The sequence below is a fragment of the Mustela putorius genome, unplaced genomic scaffold, assembly GCF_011764305.1.
Source record: "Mustela putorius furo isolate JIRA1106 unplaced genomic scaffold, ASM1176430v1.1 tig00001161_pilon_pilon_pilon, whole genome shotgun sequence".
Classification (NCBI taxonomy): Eukaryota; Metazoa; Chordata; class Mammalia; order Carnivora; family Mustelidae; genus Mustela; species Mustela putorius.
The window spans coordinates 190,238-210,053 of record NW_025421602.1 but is presented as its reverse complement, the minus strand read 5'-3'; the positions used below and the strand labels follow the sequence as shown (position 1 = coordinate 210,053).

The following is a 19,816-nucleotide window of genomic DNA, read 5'->3' as shown; positions in this document are numbered from 1 at the left end:
ATCTCCTAGAGGGTAATGACACTCCCACAATCTCAGGCCTGGTGCCCATCCTCTTTCCACTGTCAGCAGGGCCAGAAGGTAGGTCTCTTGGGGTCTGTGCCCCTGGACCTGGGGAATGGCTATCAGATGGGATATGTCCTTCCATCCCCCGCGTCCGGGGGACAGACACTTGTTCAACTGTATCCCACTAGGTCCCAGATGGGCCCCCATTGCACCTGCATCAGGACTCTCGGCATCCCCAGCTGCCCTCACATCTTGCCTCTGGGTCTCAAAGGGGGAGGGTTCTTTGGGTACTCCCCCTCCCCCAGCAACTCAAAGGAATTGTCTGGGTCTGGAGGCAGATGCTGCACTGCACTACTCCAATGTCTTCCACGGAGTCTCAGGGGCTCCCCGTCTCACCTGGTGGCCGCCCAGCTGCTGGTGACCTCACCCCTTGGACATTTTTCCAATAAATGTTCTTGGACAAACTGGAGATGACTGTTTGGGATACTGTACACTAAGCTGAAGACACTTCCCCACTGTCTCTCCCCTGACCACAAGGGCCTCTCACCACCACCAACTCGACAGGAGCACTAACATTGTTTTAAGGTGTTTGTTTTGATTCTGTAGCCTTGAATCGGGGGGGAGAGGACAGAAATGGGTGTAGAAAACTAGAGCCCTCGTTCCTTTGTTTTGTTTAGTGAGAACGGGGGAGAAGGAAAAGAAGGGGAGGTATATAAATTCTCCTGCATCCGTGGAAACGAAGGTCTTACCACAGGAGAGGGGCCGGTAACCTTTTTAACTTCACTGCCCACATTGACACCCAAGCTTTTCACCATTGATTCCTCTGACTCCTCCACCAACCTCGAGTTAATTTCCAGAAAGGGACTGAACGGTGTTTTGAGACAAATGAAAGAAAAGCTCCGCTAATAGATCCTTCAGTGCCACGTGCTCCTATCCTGTGCACTCCTGTACTCCTAGTCTTTCCCGAACTCACTTTTCCTTTTCTTTCTGTCTGCCTCTGTCTCGCTGATTCGGTCAAAGTCCATAATAACTGTAAAGTGTAAATGACTTTATATTCACTCTCTGCCACTATATCCAGAGGAGGAGGATGGAAATAAAACTGAAGGGTTGGAACTCCCCTGTCAAAAGACTTATACTTTGGGCTCTGGGGCTACTTCCTTCCTGTGAAAATAGAGGCTTTCCTCTACTGTTTCCTAAATTCCAAAAGGGGGTGGAGGGGATGGTGCCAGTGAGAGAAAAACCACTGTTTTTCCAGAGGAAACCACTGATCTTTCCAGAGCAGGTGTATCAACGCTCCTTTTCTGCATCTCAGCCTCTCTGGCATGTTCCAAGAATTTAGACCAGTAATTCTGAAAGGGACCCCAATCCAAACAGATCAAGAAGTCATTATCCTTTTTACCTCACCAATCTCCAATCCCACGTATCACAAGACTTAACTTCATCCTATCAGATAAGCCCCGTTCTCATTTGCCCTCCGCCTTGAACCACAAAAGCATCCAGATCTGGGCAGCAGTCTTTGATCCACTGCTACCCAGTTCTGCAGTTGTACCTCTCACTGGCCACTGGCGCGGAAACACTCACATCGCAGACTCTGGACACCTCATCTCTTGGGATGGAAGTGGCACGGGGTATAGAAGCATGGCATAGATATAGGGAGCTACGAGTTCAGAATATAAAGGCTGTTTCAACGCATCAGCTCTGGGTTGAATCCCAGTTACATCCTTTCTGTTCATTTGTTAAGGGACCCCTCTAATCCCGAGTCTCCTGGCATGAGAAATGGAACTAATAATGCCATCCCCTTCAAAAGCTGTCTTTGAGATTAAATGAGATAATGCATCTACAACCTTTTGCACGGTACCTGGCAGACGCATCCTGAGGAATCGGTTAGCTATCATTATTAGCCTTGTGATACCCCGTGCACATCATAGAGCCTATCTGGATTCAACCCGGGCTGCTCCAAAACGTATGAAAGCAACCGCCCTGCCTTCCTCCAGGGTCGTAAGTATTAAAAGAAGTATTCAGCCACACTTCACTCACAATCCAGGCGGGAGGAAGACCGCGACCCATAGGACCTCGAGTTTGCGGAGGGCTCGTGGGCGTGGCTTCAGCTTGAGTTTGCAAGCGACGACAGGATTGGTTGAAGAGAGGATTCGCGTCCACTCGGCCCCGCCCTAGACGTCACGGCGCCTGCGCACGTTCTCTCTGCTTCACAGCGAAGCTATGTGGTGACTTTGCGAAGTGTGTCTCGCTGTACTCGCGTCAGCGTTAGCGTCAGCGACAGCGCGTCAGCGGCAGTCGCTGCGGCAGCGTTACGGGTTGTCAAGGTAACCACGGGAGTTGTCGCTGATTGGTGGCATCCGAGAGACAGGTGTTCGTCTGGCAGTTGAAGCACCTGAGGACGCTGCTGAGCCCTCAGGTGAGGAGTTGCGTGCCTCTTCCCTCCCCCGCCAGCCTTAACGTTCCCAGAGAAGTGGGGGGAACTGAAATCTCACGCTGGTGAGCGCCTACTGTATGCGGAATCTCTGCTCGGTGGGTAGTGTGCAGTAGCAGGACGGACCGCTAACCGCGGTAGCTTTCGTCCGTTTCCTTTGACATCAGTTGTGTACGAGGCCCCGTGCTGGGCGCACATGGAAACAGCGAATCTATGTCTGCGCCCGGATAAACGAGCGCTTTAGGTAAAAGCCCCAAAGACGGAGTGCGGAAGACCTCCCGTTCGTTCTGATGATGAAGATCTCAGATTCGGAAAAGGCTGGGCACCGGGAGAGGAACCATGCTGAAGAGAGGCTGGGTTTTGGAGCTAGGAGACCAGCACTCAAGTCCTAGTGCCAGCTGCACTTTCAATAAATGGTCCAATCCCGCTGACCTGAAGCCCTCGGCACACAGTCTCTAAGCGCCCACCCAGCGGCTTCATTGGGAAAATGGGAGTAACAATGATAGCAACCTGAGGGGGTTTGGGGGAAGAGTTCGCAAAAGCCTTCGCGAACTAAAAAGCCCCGTAGAATCTGATAGACGAGAGAGAACATTCAAAATAAAAAGGATAGACTCAGACAAAGCTAATGATAGTATCTGCCATTAGTGAATGTTTGCTATGTAGCCAGACAGCATCATTTAAAGAGTTAGGATTGTGGTTTGTGGAGTCAGACATACCGGGATATAAATCTTGGTTCCACCCCCTTAGGAATGTGTATGTAAATTTGAGCCAATTACTTAACTTTTCTGAAATCAGGTTCCCCATCTGTAAAATATGCATAATCATCTCTGTCTCAGCGTTTTGAAGTAAAAGGACAATGCATATTGAGCATCTATCAAACTGCCTAGTCTATGGAAAGATCTTGTTAAAGGTTAGTTTTTATTATTCTACTCCCGGTCCCCATTGAATCCTCATGCAGTGCTATGAGGAATGAGGAAGGCTTCACAGTGAATGTGGTATTAGGAGAATAGAGGGAAATTAGAACAAAAGAGAGAAGTGCTCATTGCTCAGGAAACTGCCCCCGAAATTGTAATTTAAAAATTCCTTTACCCTAATGGAATAATTGGAAGTGAAAATCCCCTTCAGTCTTTCAAAATAGGATGTCATGATACAGGGTAGGGCAAAGGCCCAGGATTGGCAAAATGATGAAGGAAGATGATGAGCAAGGAAAACGAGGAACCCTCAGGCCTTCAAACCTAATTTAAACAAGCGGTGGTTGGGGGGGTAAAGGTGGTGGTGAGGCTGTTTTTTGACTCTGAGGATTTTGATGGGGGGAGGGGGAAAAAAAGGCCTTTTAAACCTGGGACTTTGGAGGTACCTGGGTTAGGAGTGACAAGTAACAAAGTTTCAAACCAGAGCTCTGGAGCCCTAGTAATTAATCACACAATTGGCTAATTTAGAGGCTAAATGTTTTATTTCAAGGAGGGAAGTACCTAGTGAAGAACCGTTGAAGACCAGGTGGTGGACAGAGGTGGAAGAGAATAGTCGACTGGGAGATGATCACTTCAAATTGGACATCTAAGCAGTGCGTAGTTTGGGGGGGGGTGATTAAAAAAAATAAGCTGGTGGCAATTTCATCTTAAATCTCAACTCTGATTGTTTTACTCCCCATTCCAGAACTTTCACTGTCTTTTTCCTACCAAATAAGCCTAAACACCTTGGCCAAATTTCAAAGTTTTTTTGTGCTGGCCTCCCTGTTTTTCCTGCCTTACTTCTTCTGTTCTAGTTGCAAGATAGTTTCAGCTGTATTAAATTACTGTCTCTTAATGAGATTTGCCTTTGCTCCTATCATTCCTTCTTCTTCAGATAACTTCCCCCATTTAACTACATCCAATTCTTCAAACCTTAAAGTTGGTCATTTAAACATAAAACGATTTCAGATTTCAGGCTTCCCCAAACTATCATCGTGCTTTGTACAGGCCTCTCTAATGGGATTTTTCCTGTTTGCACATGTTATTAGCCTGGGGACAGGGACCGTATTTTGCTCTTTGTCTTCCTCTCAGCCCCTGACTACATGCCTTTCTCAGTGTGGTATTCAAAAAATATTGAATGAGGAGTGCCTGGGTGGCTAACTCATGAAGTGTCTTCAGCTAGGTCATGATCCAGGGTCATGGGATTGAGTCCCACATTGGGCTCCCTGCTCACTGGGAAGCCTGCTTCTCCCTTCTCCCTCTTGCTCCCCCTGCTTGTGTTCCCTTTCTCGCTGTCTCTTTGTCAAATAAATAAATAAAACCTTTAAAAAATATTATTGAATGAAAAAAATGTATATATTGAAAAATGTATATATTGAATGAATGGCCGGATACCAAAACCTATTAAAAAAGAAGAAACTTATCAGACCAATTGATTTTATTTCAGTTGAGCTATGAGGGAGCAAGGCCATTGCAAGGGCACATCGGTACACTTGATTCTGCATGTCACCTCCAAGTGTATTTGCATTATGGGTTTCTAAAGCACCTTGTTCTCCTGGGCCAGAGTTTTATAGCCTTGGAGACCAGGATGCATCTTTTGTTTTAAGGACTATGATGTGGAGAATTGACCAAAGTCACAGTAGAGCTAATGGACCAAAAATTATTTGTCAATCAGGACGAACAGCTGGGCTTATTTTTGCCGCCTCTGCCTCTGCAGGATGGAGCTGCAAAGGTGACCTGCATGGCTTGGTCCCAGAACAATGCCAAGTTTGCGGTCTGCACAATGGACCCAGTGGTGTTGCTATACGATGACATGGGGAGCGGAGAGACAAATTCCCCACCAAACCAGCTACCTTGAAGGTGAAGAGAGTACTCTGTGTGTCAACCTGTTCATGGGGTCTTAGGAATCTGGAAAACTTCCTAACTAACTTCCCCAGCCATCTGCCTAGGAAATGGCCTGCCCCATCTTTTCTCAGAATAAATCCCTCACGCTCAATACAGTCACACAAACACCTTTTCTTCCCTTTTCTCTACCATGTGTGCTCATGACTTTTGTTTTTCTTTTCCATTTTTAACTCGTAGTATGGCAGGAAGAGCTATATGGTGAAGGGCATGGCTTTTTCTCCCGATTCCACTAAAATTGCCATAGGACAGACCGACAGCATCATCTATGTGTACAAGATAGGCGAAGATTGGTGAGGATAGAGACTGGGAGGTGGGGGTGACCTGGAAAAGAAGGGGAAGGCAGGAAGAAATGTCTCACTGGGGAAAGGGGAGAAGAGAAGGTGATGGTCCAAGCTGGGACGTGGAGAGCAAAGGCCTTCCCGAGTCTGTTGCTGATTCCCTATCTGTGCCTGCCTCGTGTTGTGAGATCCCATCCCTGGGGGAATCAGCCTAAGGTCAGCATGAGGACCTGTGATGGGAGCCCTTGATGACACAGCATCTTTGTTCCTGTTCTAAAACTGCTCGGGCTCCATTTTATGCCTCCTTTCAAGGCTCTTATGGCAGGGTAGGCAACATTAGGGGGAGCAGGGAACGTATCAGGTCTTTCTTCCCTTCCCCCAGCATCACATGTGGCACTTTCTTTATGAAAGTGTTTTTAATGTGTTTTCCCTCCTTTTATTTGGCAGGGGTGACAAGAAAGTCATCTGTAAGAAATTCATCCAGACGGTAAAGTTCACACCTGTCTCGTGGAGATTTGGATGAGCAAACATATATCATATATTAGCTACCTGTAAATGTAACCGGAAGTTGCATTTTTCACGTGTCCATCTGACCTTTCCAGCTGAGAGGATGGAGGATGGTGCTGCGTGGCTGCCCCTCCTCCTTGCTTTCCCCCGTGAGCCTGGCTGTGTCCTCTTCTCCGCTTAGGCGACTGGGGCGGTGGCAAGTGGCAGGGGTTCAGTTTGTTATAAGTGCGCTGGGCGACATGGACAGGGTTATCCTTTTCATGATTTCCTCCTTACAGAGTGCTGTCACCTGTCTGCAGTGGCCAGCAGAGCGGCACATCATTGTTTTTGGACTGGCTGAAGGGAAGGTAAAGGAGGAAGAGAAACACAGGAGAGGCTGTGGGTGGGGATAACGGTTCTGGAGAGAGAAATACGGTTAAATGTCTCCCTTAGGGTCAAGTTATATATTGGGGGAGAAAATGGAAGGACCGGTTTTTTGTTATTTCTTTTTCTTTCCTTAGGATCTGGGTGGGATTGAAAGGAACCTTGTATCCATTTTCCCATTTTCAGGTTTCTTTAGAAAACACTAAAACTAATAAATCATCTACCATCTATGGGACAGATTCTTACATGGTATCACTGACAACAAAGTGAGTAAGGAAGAGCAGTATCCCAAGCTGAGAGACATAGGAAGAAGCGATGGGGAAGTCGGGACTGGGAGACTATAATATGGAAGATGGGGAGGACTGGTAGCAGGGAGCCCAGGTAGGGTAATCTTTGACATAGAAGTGTGATTTCTTGGTGAGTCAGAGTAATGAATTTATTTCATTTGAGCTATGAGGGAGCAAGGCCATTGCAAGGGCCCATAGGTAAACTTGATTCTGCGAGTCACCTCAAAGTGTATTTGGATTATGGGTTTCTAAAGCACCTTGTTCTCCTGGGCCAGAGGTTTATAGCCGTGGAGACCAGGGTGCATCTTTTGTTTTAAGGACTATGATGTGGAGAATTGACCAAAGTCACAGTAGAGCTAATGGACCAAAAATTATTTGTCACTCTAGACGAACAGCTGCGCTTATTTTTGCCCCCTCTGCCTCTGCAGGATGGAGCTGCAAAGGTGACCTGCATGGCTTGGTCCTAGAACAATGCCAAGTTTGCGGTCTGCACAGTGTACCGAGTGGTGGTGCTATATGATGAACACGGGGAGCGGAGAGATAAATTCTCCACCAAACCAGCTGACATGAAGGTGAAGAGAGTACTCTGTGTGTCAACCTGTTCATGGGGTCTGTAGTCTCATTGGAGACTATAATATGGAAGATGGGGTGGACTGGTAGCAGGGAGCCCAGGTAGGGTAATGTTTGACACAGAAGCAGGATTTCTTGGGGAGACAGAGTAATCTCTTCCTCTTATTCTTCCTCTTCCTTTTAATTCACTCACTTGTTTAGTTCCTCTGGGAAAGGAATTCTCTCTGGTCATGCAGATGGCACCATTGTTAGGTATTTCTTCGAAGATGAAGGCTCTGGAGAGTCACGGGTAGGACTAAAGGATGCTGTGAGATGGGGGTAAAGAAATCCAAGATCCCTCCTAGGGGAGGTTGAACATTAAGATTGAGGTGGTTGGCGGGGGCACATTTAGATGCATTCACAGAGAAGATTTTTATTCGGGAGGCCACAGCTTAATATTTGTGGGCAATGAGGAATCGAGGGGATAGGATTCTGAGAGTAAGGGAAAGTGAAAATTATTATCTATGTAAAAAGTGTATTTATATGTATAAATCATTTTAAAAAGTCATTCTCAAGAGAGGAAAGGGAAAAGGTGGGGGATACAAGGAATGTTTATGTTTTACTTGATGTAATTCTCTATTGTTTGAAGAACTTTCCTTAAGAATTACTCATAGAGGGGTTCCTGGCTGGCTCAGATGGTGGATCATGTGACTCTTGATCTCAGGGTTGTGAGTTTGAGTACCACATTAGGTGTAGAGATGCCTTAAATAACTAAAATTTAAAAAGAAAGAAAAAGAAAGAAAGTAACCCCTTTCTGCCTGGATGGCTTTCTGCAAACTAGGAAAATTCTGGCCTTAGCCTACAGCACTCTCCTCCTGAAACTAGAGAATCTCTTCTTCCCTTTTGACTCCAACCTAAAAATATGACATTAAAGGCAGGAAAGAGAAATTCCTACTTTATTGGAAGCCAAAAGAGTTTAAAAAAAAAAGAATTACTCATGTAATAATTAAATTTATTTCTTCTGTAAAGAAAGAGTTGTATGCTCCATGTGGACCTACCCAGTGTTAGATAATGTAGGATATGTCCCTTTGGGGGCCTTATAGGTGTTTACTAAAGAACTCAACATACAAGCCTTTTGAGGTTTCCTCTTGCGGACAATGTCAGACGTGTGTGTGTATGTCATACATACGTGTGTAAGAGTATAAAACCTAACAACAGTTTGTGAAGTTGTCTAGATTAGGATGTGCTTGGGTGGGAAAATGTTGGAAGATTTATACAGGGTATAAATTTTTCCTAGAAAGGAAGAACCTCTGGCTGAGGCTGTCAGAGTCAGAGCGATTGGAACCCTTTACTTCTGTCTTAGGGGAAGTCGGTTAGCCACCCATGCCCGCCCTATGCCTTGGCTTGGGCAACAAACAGCATCGTGGCTGCAGGCTGTGATCGAAGAATTGTAGCCTATGGAAAGGAAGGCCATGTGCTACAAACTTTTGATTACAGCCATGACCCTCAGGAGCGGGAGTTCACCACCGCTGCTGCAAGCCCTGGGGCCAGTCTGTTGTGTTGGGAAGTTATGACAGGTGGGTCCCTTTCCATATGCATCTTCTGCCTACTTTCCCTGTGTACACTTGCTCTAGCCCACTTATTTTCAACCAGAGTGGGAGAATGGTTGGAAAGCAAGTATAGGTTTGAAGAGATCCTCAGGTTTTAATTCACTCACTTCCTTTTTCCTGCTCCCACCATCTGTTGGGACTCTGGCAGTTCCACAATACACCAGGATTTTGTGTCTCTGTGCCTCTGCCTGGGACTCCACAGTGGAATTCATCTCCACTCTCTTTGTATTACCGTTACCTCTTTTCAGACCACTGGCTCAGTGTTTGTCGCATGATATTACACTTTTGTGTTTATAGTTAACTGGCTAAACTGAAATGCCCATGAGAAGAGGGCCTATTCGCTTTTGTTTTTGTTTTTTTTTTTTTTGAAATCTCCGGTGGCTAAATTAGCATCCAGTACATAATGTATGCTTAAGTGTTTGGTGAAGGAAAGAAGGAAGGAAGGGATGGATGATGGAAGGGTGAATTAAATAAATAAAATAAATAAAGGGCCCCGGTCCCCTCACATCAGCTTTATTAGTCCTGTCCTTTTATCCCCTTCGATGTCATCTGGGTCTCTTCCTTCTGTTTTCTGTTTCTTTTTCCTTCTTTCTCCCTTGCTAACAGCTCATTTTTCTCACCAGCCATGATCTCCTTTTGTTTTCCCCACTCCTATCGCTCTCACCCCATTTTACTTTTGGCTTGATTTTCCCACCTTCCTTCCTTTGAACCTTTGTGTCCTCTCCTATGAGATTCCCTAGCATGTGTGTTCTCTCTCACTTCCTCTCTTCTCTACTACAGCGAGACTCATTGCCTTCTGTTACACACCCATTTCCACCCTTTTGCTCAGTCTCCATCTCTTCTGAAATCCACCTCCTTAATTTCAGACCTCGGGTACTCAACTGGAGCCCTCGAAGAAGAAGCATCTGGGAAGAGGCAAAGCGCAAGGAGATTGCCAACGTATATACCGTCACTGCCTTGGCCTGGAAACGGGATGGCTCATGACTCTGTGCGGTGCGTTTTACTAGTAATCCCTTTCTGCCTGGGTGACTTTCTCCAACCTAGGAAAAATCCCCGGCCTTAGCCTAAAGCACTCTCCCTGAAACTAGAGACTCTCTTCTTCCCTTTTGACTTCAACCTAAAAATAGGACATTAACGGCAGGAAAGAGAAATTCACACTTTATGGGAAGCCAAAAGAGACAAAGAATTCTGTAGGCAGGGCTGATTTCTCCCTTTCCTCCCATCACTATCCTGGCGTCCTGTGAGTGCCACCTCTTTCCATCTGGTACTTCCCCAAACTGCCAGCCCTTTTACTGCTAACTCTTTCCTAGATTCTAGAACTTGGGTTTCAAGGGTGTCTCCAGATATCCTTCTGATGCCTGTTACCTTTTATGTTGTTGCTTTCCCTTCTAGGGCACACTCTGGTGGAGTGAAAACAGTTTGACTGCTGCCTCCGGAGAAGCATTTACAAGAATGAGTTTGAGTTGACATGTGTGGGGACCTAGCCAGGTAAGCAGCTGATAGCCTGCTGCACCAAAAATCTCCTTCTGGACACTGCCACAGTGCCAAATTGAACCCCTGGCAGAGCTGTTCTGGAGAACAGAGTGTATCAGGCAACTCTTTGGCAACTTTCCTGCTATAGCCCTTCCCGTTTATTGTAAGAAAAGATTTAAACACCAAATTGAAGGGGTACAGAGATCGCCACTTCCATCTTCCTGGTTTAAAACTTTACTACCTGGGGCGCCTGGATAGCTCAGTCTTAAGTGTCAGACTCTTGATTTCAGCTCACGCCATGATCTCAGGCTTGTGAGATCAAGCACCCCGAGGGGCTCCACGCTGGGCATGGAGTCTGTTGAAGATTCTCTCTTTCCCTCTCCCTCTGCCCCACCCGTGTCTCCATCCCTCTCTAAAACAAAACAGAAAAAGCTTTATTACCTGTATGTGGTTAACTGGAGAGTTTAGAATTACGCAGGTGCATGACATTGCTTTAGGGCCTCTGAACTCACCGTGTATGACATTGCAAGGTAATTTCTTAGTTCCTGAGCCCACTTTTCTGTTTTCTCTCCCTCTGTCCTTTTTTCCTTCCATTTATTATTCATTGGTTCCTTCATTCTTTTTCTCTTTTTTAAAATTTTGTTCACTTATTTGACAGAGTGTCCGCACAGGAGCAGGGGAACGCCAGAGGGAGAGGGAGCACAAGCTGGATGATGATATGATCCGCCTGGTAGGGAAGCACCACCCAGATCTCCTCAGTGACACACACCTACGCCTGGGCAAGGTGAGCCCTTCTCCGGTCTCGGCCATCTCTTCCCCGAACAGGCCCCACGTCCCCCTCGCCCCATCCTGACCCTCCTTTCGCCAGGAGCTGGAGGCTGAAGGCCGACTGCAGGAGGCCGAGTATCACTACCTCGAGGCTCAGGAGTGGAAGGCAACAGTGAACATGGACCGGTCCAATGGGCTTTGGGAGGAGGCCTACCGGGTAAGGAGTCCAGGTCACTCTGGGGACACGCCCGTCCCTCTTCCCCACTCTCAAGTGACGCATTCTGAACTGGTCGTGGGTCTCTTTGAAAAACACCCATACCGACAGGCAAAATTTCACATGCGGTAGGAGGGGTCTGTGGACTACCTGAAGTCCATCCTTGGACCCTGAGCAGGCTAAGGCTAACAGACCCCAAAACTGAGCCATATCCCTGTTCTAGTAGAAAGACCTGACCTTTGTCAACGCTGCAGTCCGGTCAGAGAGGGGAAGGGAGCAGCCCTGTGGCCCTGCATGGGAGGATTGCCAAATGGCTTTGCTTCACAGGTTCCCAAGGCTCACAGAGGAGCTGATGCCCACAAGCACGTGGCCTATCTGTGGGCAAAGAGCCTGGGAGGAGCATCCTCAGTGAGACTGCTCACTAAGCTCGGACTCCAGGCAGCTGCCGTGGACCACGCCGCCGACAACTGATGAGGCCCCACGGCTTCTCTCCCCTGGACCCTTTCGAGACAGAGCTTCTACATAGACAAGGAAAACGGCTGTATAGCTGAGAAGTGTTTCTGAAAATGGAGGCAGGAGTGAAGAAATCCTTGGAAGAACGTGATGGAGAGGCAAGGAATGAATCAGTAGCTCTGCCCCTGTTCCCCGGGGCCTCAGAACAGTGTTTAGCTGTTCTAAGAAGATGGAAAGTGATCCGCGTTTTTCCTTCTTTTTCAAAAAGACCTTTTTAAGCAAGTACTATAGCCAGTGTGGGGCTTGAACTCTACCTCAGATCAAGGGTCCCTCATTCTACAGACTGAGCCAGGCAGGTGCCCCAGAGAGAAGAGCTTTTAAAGTGAAGGTGCACTAAGCCAGTAATTGACTTCTGAGTAACAGAAGTGGGCTTCTGTTAAATGCAAAAAGAGCTTTTCTTAAGCAAATGTTACAAAGACCAGTAATAATCCTGCATGGAGTCAGATGGCTGAGGGTAGTCAATGTTTTAGAGAGACAGTTTTTCTGCTAGTATAAATGTGGCTCAGGAGGAAGTGGTGGAGAACCCAGAGCCCTCGCTCCCGAGGCAGAGTAGTGCTGGGAGGCTCACAGCGGTCCCCTGCCTCGCGCCCATCCCATTCCTTTATGCCCACTGGTCGCAGGAAGCACAGGCTTTTCCAAGTGTCCCCTGACCCCGTCCTCCTTTATGTGTCTGTGTGCTTCTGTGTCACTTCACATGGGTTGTCTTCTCAGTCTGTCCTTTCCCTCCCCGGCCCCGTCTCTACCCTATTTGTTTTCTCTTGCCCTGCTCCGCCTCTTATAAAATGAAAGTACTGAGTAGGCAGACCTTACCTACACCTTCCATTTCAGCTCATTTGAATTTGCTTTTGAACTCTCCCGGCTGGCCCTCAAGCACAAAACCCCTGAGATGCATCTCCCATATGCTATGTACCTGCTCCTCCTCCCTTGCTTTTAACCTGGACCTCCTCCTGTCTCCCGGCTGCCATGATGGCAATCTGCTTCTGAACGTGTGCGGCTGCCCTTCTGTCTCTACAGGGTAAATTTGAAGAGGCCAAAGCTGAATTCATCAGGGCTGGTATGCCCAAGGAAGCAGTCCTCATGTGAGTTACCCGTCAATTCCTTACACCCGTCCTCCCAACCGCAGCCCCAGGACCTGGCATGGCCACCTTCACCTGAACCTAGTACCAATAAATCTTCTACCCCCTCTGATATGGCTGTCTGTCTCCCACTATTGAGGCCTCAGTCCTGTGCTGAGCCTCCCGTGTCCTCTTCTGGGAGCAGGTTCGTCCATAACCAGGCCTGGGAAGCAGCTCAGCAAGTGGCCGAGGCCCACGATCCTGACACTGTCGCCGAGGCGCTTGTGGGGCAGGCCTGGGGGGCCTTGGAGGAGAAGGACATTCAGAAAGCAGAAGGGCTGCTGCTTCGGGCCCAGAGACCGGGCCTGCCCATCAATTATTATGAGGTAGGGCAAGAGAATGTAAGAACCCACAGAGCACTACACTAACCAATACTACTGGGAAAGATCCAGAGAGTTAGCACTGGAGAGGGGGAAGGAGACAAGGAGGAGAAGAGAGGTGCAAGGACCTAGGGATCCGTGGCCCATAGTATAGAGCACCTGTGTGGCAGTGGGAAGGTGTCATGCCGGCCTCTGCCTTCCTGATACCTGGAAATCTGAGCAGGAGGCTGGATTATGGAGCGACGCTCTGTGGATCTACAAGGACTATGTGCGGGGTCAGCTGGAGGTTCTGAGGGAAGAGTATGAGCGGGAGGCTACCAAGAAAGGGGCCAGGTATGACGCCAGGAAGCAGCAAGTGTGGGCAGGGCTGGAGCTTGGGTCACAAGGTGCACGGGATAGGCCACGCTGCCCAGCTTGTCCTGGTCACGTGTACTCTCATCTCAGGGGCATGGAGGGGCTCGTGGACCAAGCTCGCCAGTGGGAGCAGGCTGGAGAGTATAGCCGTGCCGTCGACTGCTACCTCAAGGTGCGGGGCTCAGGCAGCAGCAGCCTGGTGGAAAAGTGCTGGATGAAGGTGAGGCGGGCTCCACCCTTCCTGGCCGCCCACTTCCCGGACCACCCTCACAGCCAGCATTCCTCCTCAGACATTGCTTTTTCCTCCTGGGCCTCTCATTTTCGCTCAGGCGACAGGTACCTGCTGAGTGCTTGCTAGATGCTAGAGCCAGAACTATGAAAACTATAAAAGGGGATCTGAGGCAGAACGCCTAACAGACTGAAATTGGGGGAAGTTGGACACCACTGTGGCTCAGCTAATTGAGTACCTCGGTGAAGATAAAGGATGTGATTTGAAGTGGAGTTCAGAGGCGGGTGAGGTCCCGACTGAGAGGGAGGGAGGCTCTGTGAGGGAGGGTGCAGACCTGGGACCAGAGCTGGAAGGACAAATCCAGAGGCCGGAGCTGGGGCCAGAAGGAAGCCAGGAAGAAAGCAGAGTCTCCTCCTCTACATGAAAGCTCCTAAAGAGAAGAATCTAGCCGGTTAAGCCAAGTCAGTAGGTTTCATCAATTCCTAAACATATATATATAATTACATTTTATTATCTTAGAAATTGGGTTGCATATCAAGTTTTATATATTTTTTTAAATTTTTATTTATTTATTTGACACAGAGAGAGAGATCACAAGTAGGCAGAGAGGCAGGCAGAGAGAGAGGGTGAAGCAGGCTCCCTGCTGAGCAGAGAGCCTGATGCAGGGCTCCATCCCAGGACCCTGAGATCATGACCCAAGCTGAAGGCAGAGGGTTAATTCGCTGAGCCATTCAGGCGCCCCTGCATGTGAAGTTTTAAATGATGTATCTGGGGTACCTGGGTGACTTGGTGGGTAAAGCATCTGACTCTTATTAATTTTTGGCTCAGCACATGAACTAGGATTGTGAGATCAAGTTCTGCATTGGGCTCTGTACTGGGTGCGGATCTGCCTTAGATTCGCTCTTCTTCTCCCTCTGCCACACCCCACTCGTGCTATCTAAAACAAAGTAAATGATGCATCTTTGATTCAGAGAAATACGGTATTAGGAGTTTGAGGGGGATGTGGATTCAGAGCTGCAGATCCTAGATCTCAAGGTCTGCATCTGCCTGGCAGCTTCCTAGGGGGCTGTGGCTGGAGTGAGTCACGTGACACAACGCCTTCCTCTGAGACCCCGCCAAGGGAAGCTGTAGGTGGGGTTTAGAGCCCCAAACATGGCTTCAGGGCCCCTTCCTCCTGTTCCATCCCTTTGCGCGACACCAAATATCCCTTCACCCTCCGTTCCCCCCTCCAGCACGACGAGTGGGCTTTCTAGGTGGAGATCAATTATCGCCCCTTTATTTACTTAGAGAAATTACAGACCCATTCCCACACCTCCCTTCCGCCAGGTAGAGCGGCATAGAAGCTCTGAGTGCTGAGGGTGCTGGTATCAAAGGCAGTGGCCAAGCAGGAAAGAAGCCACCAAAGGGGCAGGTCGGTGAAGGCTTGATCCAGTCAGTGAATAATGGGGACGAATCTCTTCTCATCTGTTAGCTGCAGGCCTCTAAACTTGGCCTGTTTTGGAGTATTTTGTGTGTGGTCCCTAGGAGACGTGTTTGAGGAGCCCTTGCAATTTTCAGACAGATTGTGTCTGAGCCACTCCCTGGGGCAGCTGTGTTGGAGTCTCTCCTTAGCGGGACTGTGATGGGTTCTCGCAGAGAGATGGGTTTTCCCACACCAACTGTACTGGCCCCTTTCAGACTGGTTCTGTTGGTTCTGCTCAGAATGACTGTCTCTGTTCCTCACAGAGGGACTGCGTCCATTTCTTTCAGAGGGACTACAGTGAGTTCTCTCTGAGAAACTGCGACCAAATCTTCTCAGAGGGTCTGTGCTGTGTTCTTTCAATAGGGCTATGTCCTCTCACCTCCAAGACATGGAGATGGATTTTCCCACATGAACTGTACTGGCCCCTTTTAAATTGGTTCTGTTGGCTCTGCTCAGAATGACTGTATCTGTTCCTCTCAGAGGGACCGCATCCACTTCTTTCAGAGGGACTACAATGATTTGTCTCTGAGGAACTGCAACCACTCCTCTCAGAGGGCCTGTGCTGTCTTCCCTCAGTAGGGCTGAGTCCTCTCACCTCCAAGACACGGAGATAAGTTTTCCCACATGAACTGTACTGGCCCCTTTCAAATTGGTTCTGTTGGCTCTGCTCAGAATGACTGTGTCTGTTCCTCTCAGAGGGACTGTGTCCATTTCTTTCAGGCGGACTACCATGAGTTCTATCTGAGGAACTGCGACCATTCGTCTCAGAAGCCCTTGCTGTCTCTCTTCAGTAGGGCTCTGTCCTCTTCACCTCAAGAAACGGAGATAAGTTTTCCCACATGAACTGTACTGGCCCCTTTCAAATTGGTTCGGTTGGCTCTGCTCAGAATGACTGTCTCTGTTCCTCTAAGAGGGAATTCTTTCATTTCGTTCAGAGGGACTACAGTGAGTTCTATCTGAGGAACTGCGACCACTCCTCTCAGAGGACCTGTGCTGTCTTCCCTCAGTAGGGCTGTGTCCTCTCACCTCCAAGAAACGGAGATAGGTTTTCCCACATGAACTGTACGGGCCCCTTTCAAATTGGTTTCTGTTGGCTCTGCTCAGAATGACTGTGTCTGTTCCTCTCAAAGGGACTGCTTCGATTTCTTTCAACGGACTACAGTGAGTTCTATCTGAGGAACTGCGACCACTCCTCTCAGAGGGCCTGTGCTGTCTTTCCTCAATAGGGCTCTGTCCTCTCACTTCCAAGCGACTGATATGGATTTTCCAACACCAACTGTACTGGTCCCTTTCAGACTGGTTCTATATTTTCTGCTCAGAATGACTATCTCTGTTCCTCTCAGTGGGACTGCGTCCATTTTTTTCAAAGGGACTACAGTGAGTTCTATCTAAGGACTGCGACCACTCCTGTCAGAGGACCTGTGCTTTCTGCCTCAGTAGGGCTGTGTCCTCTCGCCTCGAAGACATGGAGATAAGTTTTCCCACTTGAACTGTACGGGCCCCTTTCAAATTGGTTTTGTTGTCTCTGCTCAGAATGACTGTGTCTGTTCCTTTCAGACGGACTGCGTCCATTTTTTCAGACGAACTGCAGTGAGTTCTATCTGAGGAATTGCGACCACTCCTCTCTGAGGACCGGTGCTGTCTTCCCTCAGTTCGGCTGTGTCCTCTCACCTCCAACACACGGAGATGGGTATTCACACATGAACTGTACTGGCCCCTTTCAGACTGTTCTGTTGGGTTCTGCTCAGAATGACTGTCTCTGTTCGTCTCAGAGGGACTGCGTCCATTTCTTTCAGGCGGACTACAGTGAGTTCTCTCTGAAAAACTGTGACCACTTATCTTAGAGGACCTGTGCTGTCTTCTCTCAATAGGGCTGTGTCCTCTCACTTCCAAGGGAATGAGATGGATTTTCCCACACCAACTGTACTGACCCCTTTCAGATTGCTTCTGTTGGTTCTGCTAAGAATATCTATCACTGTTCCTCTCAGAGGGATTGCGTCCATTTCTTTCAGACGGACTACAGTGAGTTCTATTTGAGGAAATGCGACCGCTCCTCTCATAGGACCTGTGCTGTCTTCCATCAGTAGGGCTTTGTCCTCTCACCTCCAAGAAACAGAGATAAGTTTTCCCACATGACTGTACTGGCCCCTTTCAAATTGGTTCTGTTGGCTCTGCTCAGAATGACTATCTCTGTTCCTCTCAGAGGGACTCCGTCCAATCTTTCAGAGGGACTACTTGAGTTCTCTCTGAGGAACTGCGACCACTCCTCTCAGAGGGCCTCTGCTGTCTTCTCTCAATAGGGTTGTGTCCTCTCACACCAACAGTACTGGTCCCTTTCAGACTGGTTCTGTTGGTTCTGCTCACAATGACTGTCTCCGTTTCTTTCAGAGGGACTGCGTCCATTTCTTTCAGAGGGACTACAGTGAGTTCTCTCTGAGGAACTGTGACCACTCCTCCCAGAGGACCTGTTCTGTATTCCCTAAGTAGGGCTTGTCCTCACACCTCCAAACACCGGAGATAAGATTTCCCACATGAACTGTACTGGCCCCTTTCAAATTGGTTCTGTTGGCTCTGCTCAGAATGACTGTGTCTGTTCCTCTCAAAGGGACTGCTTTGATTTCTTTCAGACAGACTACAGTGAGTTCTATCTGAGGAACTGCGACCACTCGTCTCTGAGGACAGGTGCTGTCTTCCCTCAGTAGGGCTGTGTCCTCTCACCGCCAAAACACGGAGATAGGTTTTCCCACATGAACTGTACTGGCCCCTTTCAAATTGTTTCTGTTTGCTCTGCCCAGAATGACCATCTCTGTTCCTCTAAGAGGGACTCCATCCAATCTTTCAGAGGGACTACAGTGAGTTCGCTGAGGAACTACGACCACTCCTCTCAGAGGGCTTCTGCTGTCTTCTCTCAATAGGGTTGTATCCTCTCACACCAACTGTACTGGTCCCTTTCAGACTGGTTCTGTTGTTTCTGCTCAGAATGACTGTCTCTGTTTCCTTCAGAGAGACTGCGTCCATTTCTTTCAGAGGGACTACAGTGAGTTCTCTCTGAGGAACTGCGACCACTCCTCTCAGAGGACCTGTGCTGTCTTCCCTAAGTACGGCTTGTCCTCACACCTCCAAGCACCGGAGATAAGATTACCCACATGAACTGTACTGGCCCCTTTCTTATTGGGTCTATTGTCTATGCTCAGAATGACTATCTCTGTTCCTCTCAGTGGGACGACGTCTATTTCCTCAGAGGAACTACAGTGAGTTCTCTTGAGGAACTGCGACCACTCCTCTCAGAAGGACTGTGCTGTCTTCTCTTAATATGGCGGTATCTTCTCACTTCCTAGGGACTGAGATGGTTTTTCTCACACCACTGTACATGCCCCTTTCAGACTGGTTCTGTTGGTTCTGCTCAGAATGACTATCTCTGTCCCCTCAGTGGGACTGTGTCCATTTCTTTCAGAGAGACTACATGAGTTCTATCTGAGGAACTGCGACCACTCCTCGCAGAGGTACTGTGCTGTCTTCCCTCAGTAGGGCTGTGTCCTCTCACCTCCAACACACAGAGATAGGTTTTCAAACATGAACTGTACTGGCCCCATTCAAATGGGTTCTGTTGGCTCTGCTCAGAATGACTGTCTCTGTTCCTCTCAGAGGGACTGCGTCCATTTCTTTCAGACGGACTACAGTGAGTTCTTTCTGAGGAACTGCGACCACTCCTCTCAGAGGACCTGTGCTGTCTTCCCTCAGTAGGGCCGTGTCCTCTCACCTCCAAGACACGGAGATACGTTTTCCCACATAAACTGTACTGGCCCCTTTCAAATTGGTTCTGTTGGCTCTGCTCAGAATGACTGTCTCTGTTCCTCTCAGAGGGACTGCGTCCTATCGTTCAGAGGGACTGCAGTGAGTTCTCTCAGAGGAACTGCGACCGCTCCTCTCAGAGGGCCTATACTGTCTTCTCTCAATAGGGCTGTGTCCTCTCACACCAACTGTACTCCCCTTTCAGACTGGTTCTGTTGGTTCTGCTCAGATGACTGTCTCTGTTTCTCTCAGAGGTACTGCGTCCATTTCTTTCAGAGGGAGTACAGTGAGTTCTTTCTGAGGAACTGCGACCACTCCTCTCAGAGGACCTGTGTGCAGTCTCCCCAAATTAGGGCTTGTCCTCACACGTCCAAAACAAAGGAGAGAAGTTTTCCTACATGAAGTGTACTGGCCCCCATCAAATTGGTTTCTGTTGGCTCTGTTCAGAATGACTGTGTCTGTTCCTCTCAGTCGGACCGCATCCATTTCTTTCAGAGGGTACTACAATGATTTCTCTCTGAGGAACTGCAACCACTCCTCTCAGAGAGCCTGTGCTGTCTTCTCCTCAATAGGGCTGTGTCCTCTCACTTCCAAGGGACTGAGATGGGTTTACCCACACCAACTATACTGGCCCCTTTCAGACTGGTTCTGTTTCGTTCTGCTCAGAATGACTGTCTCTGTTCCTCTCAGAGG

General features: G+C 48.5%; 2 protein-coding genes and 1 pseudogene across 2 annotated transcripts in view; 2 read left to right on the top strand and 1 right to left on the bottom strand.

Annotated features, from left to right (window-relative positions):
• Window positions 1-2,285, bottom strand: part of LOC123394040 (glucokinase regulatory protein-like) — a 73,111-nt gene extending 70,826 nt beyond the window's left edge. Inside the window, 1 exon segment of the mRNA XM_045087495.1 lies at window positions 2,041-2,285. Coding sequence (XP_044943430.1) covers window positions 2,041-2,070 — 30 coding nt within the window. The 5' untranslated portion in view covers window positions 2,071-2,285.
• LOC123394042 lies at window positions 2,190-7,616 on the top strand (annotated as a pseudogene).
• A 4,147-nt stretch (window positions 7,617-11,763) lies between these two features.
• LOC123394038 (intraflagellar transport protein 172 homolog) lies at window positions 11,764-13,998 on the top strand. The gene is made up of 5 exons (XM_045087494.1): window positions 11,764-11,949; window positions 12,866-12,930; window positions 13,112-13,292; window positions 13,510-13,619; window positions 13,731-13,998. Exons 1-5 carry the CDS (start codon window positions 11,905-11,907, stop codon window positions 13,996-13,998), a joined length of 669 nt encoding a protein of 222 aa, XP_044943429.1. The 5' UTR covers window positions 11,764-11,904.
• Window positions 13,999-19,816: the final 5,818 nt, after the last annotated feature.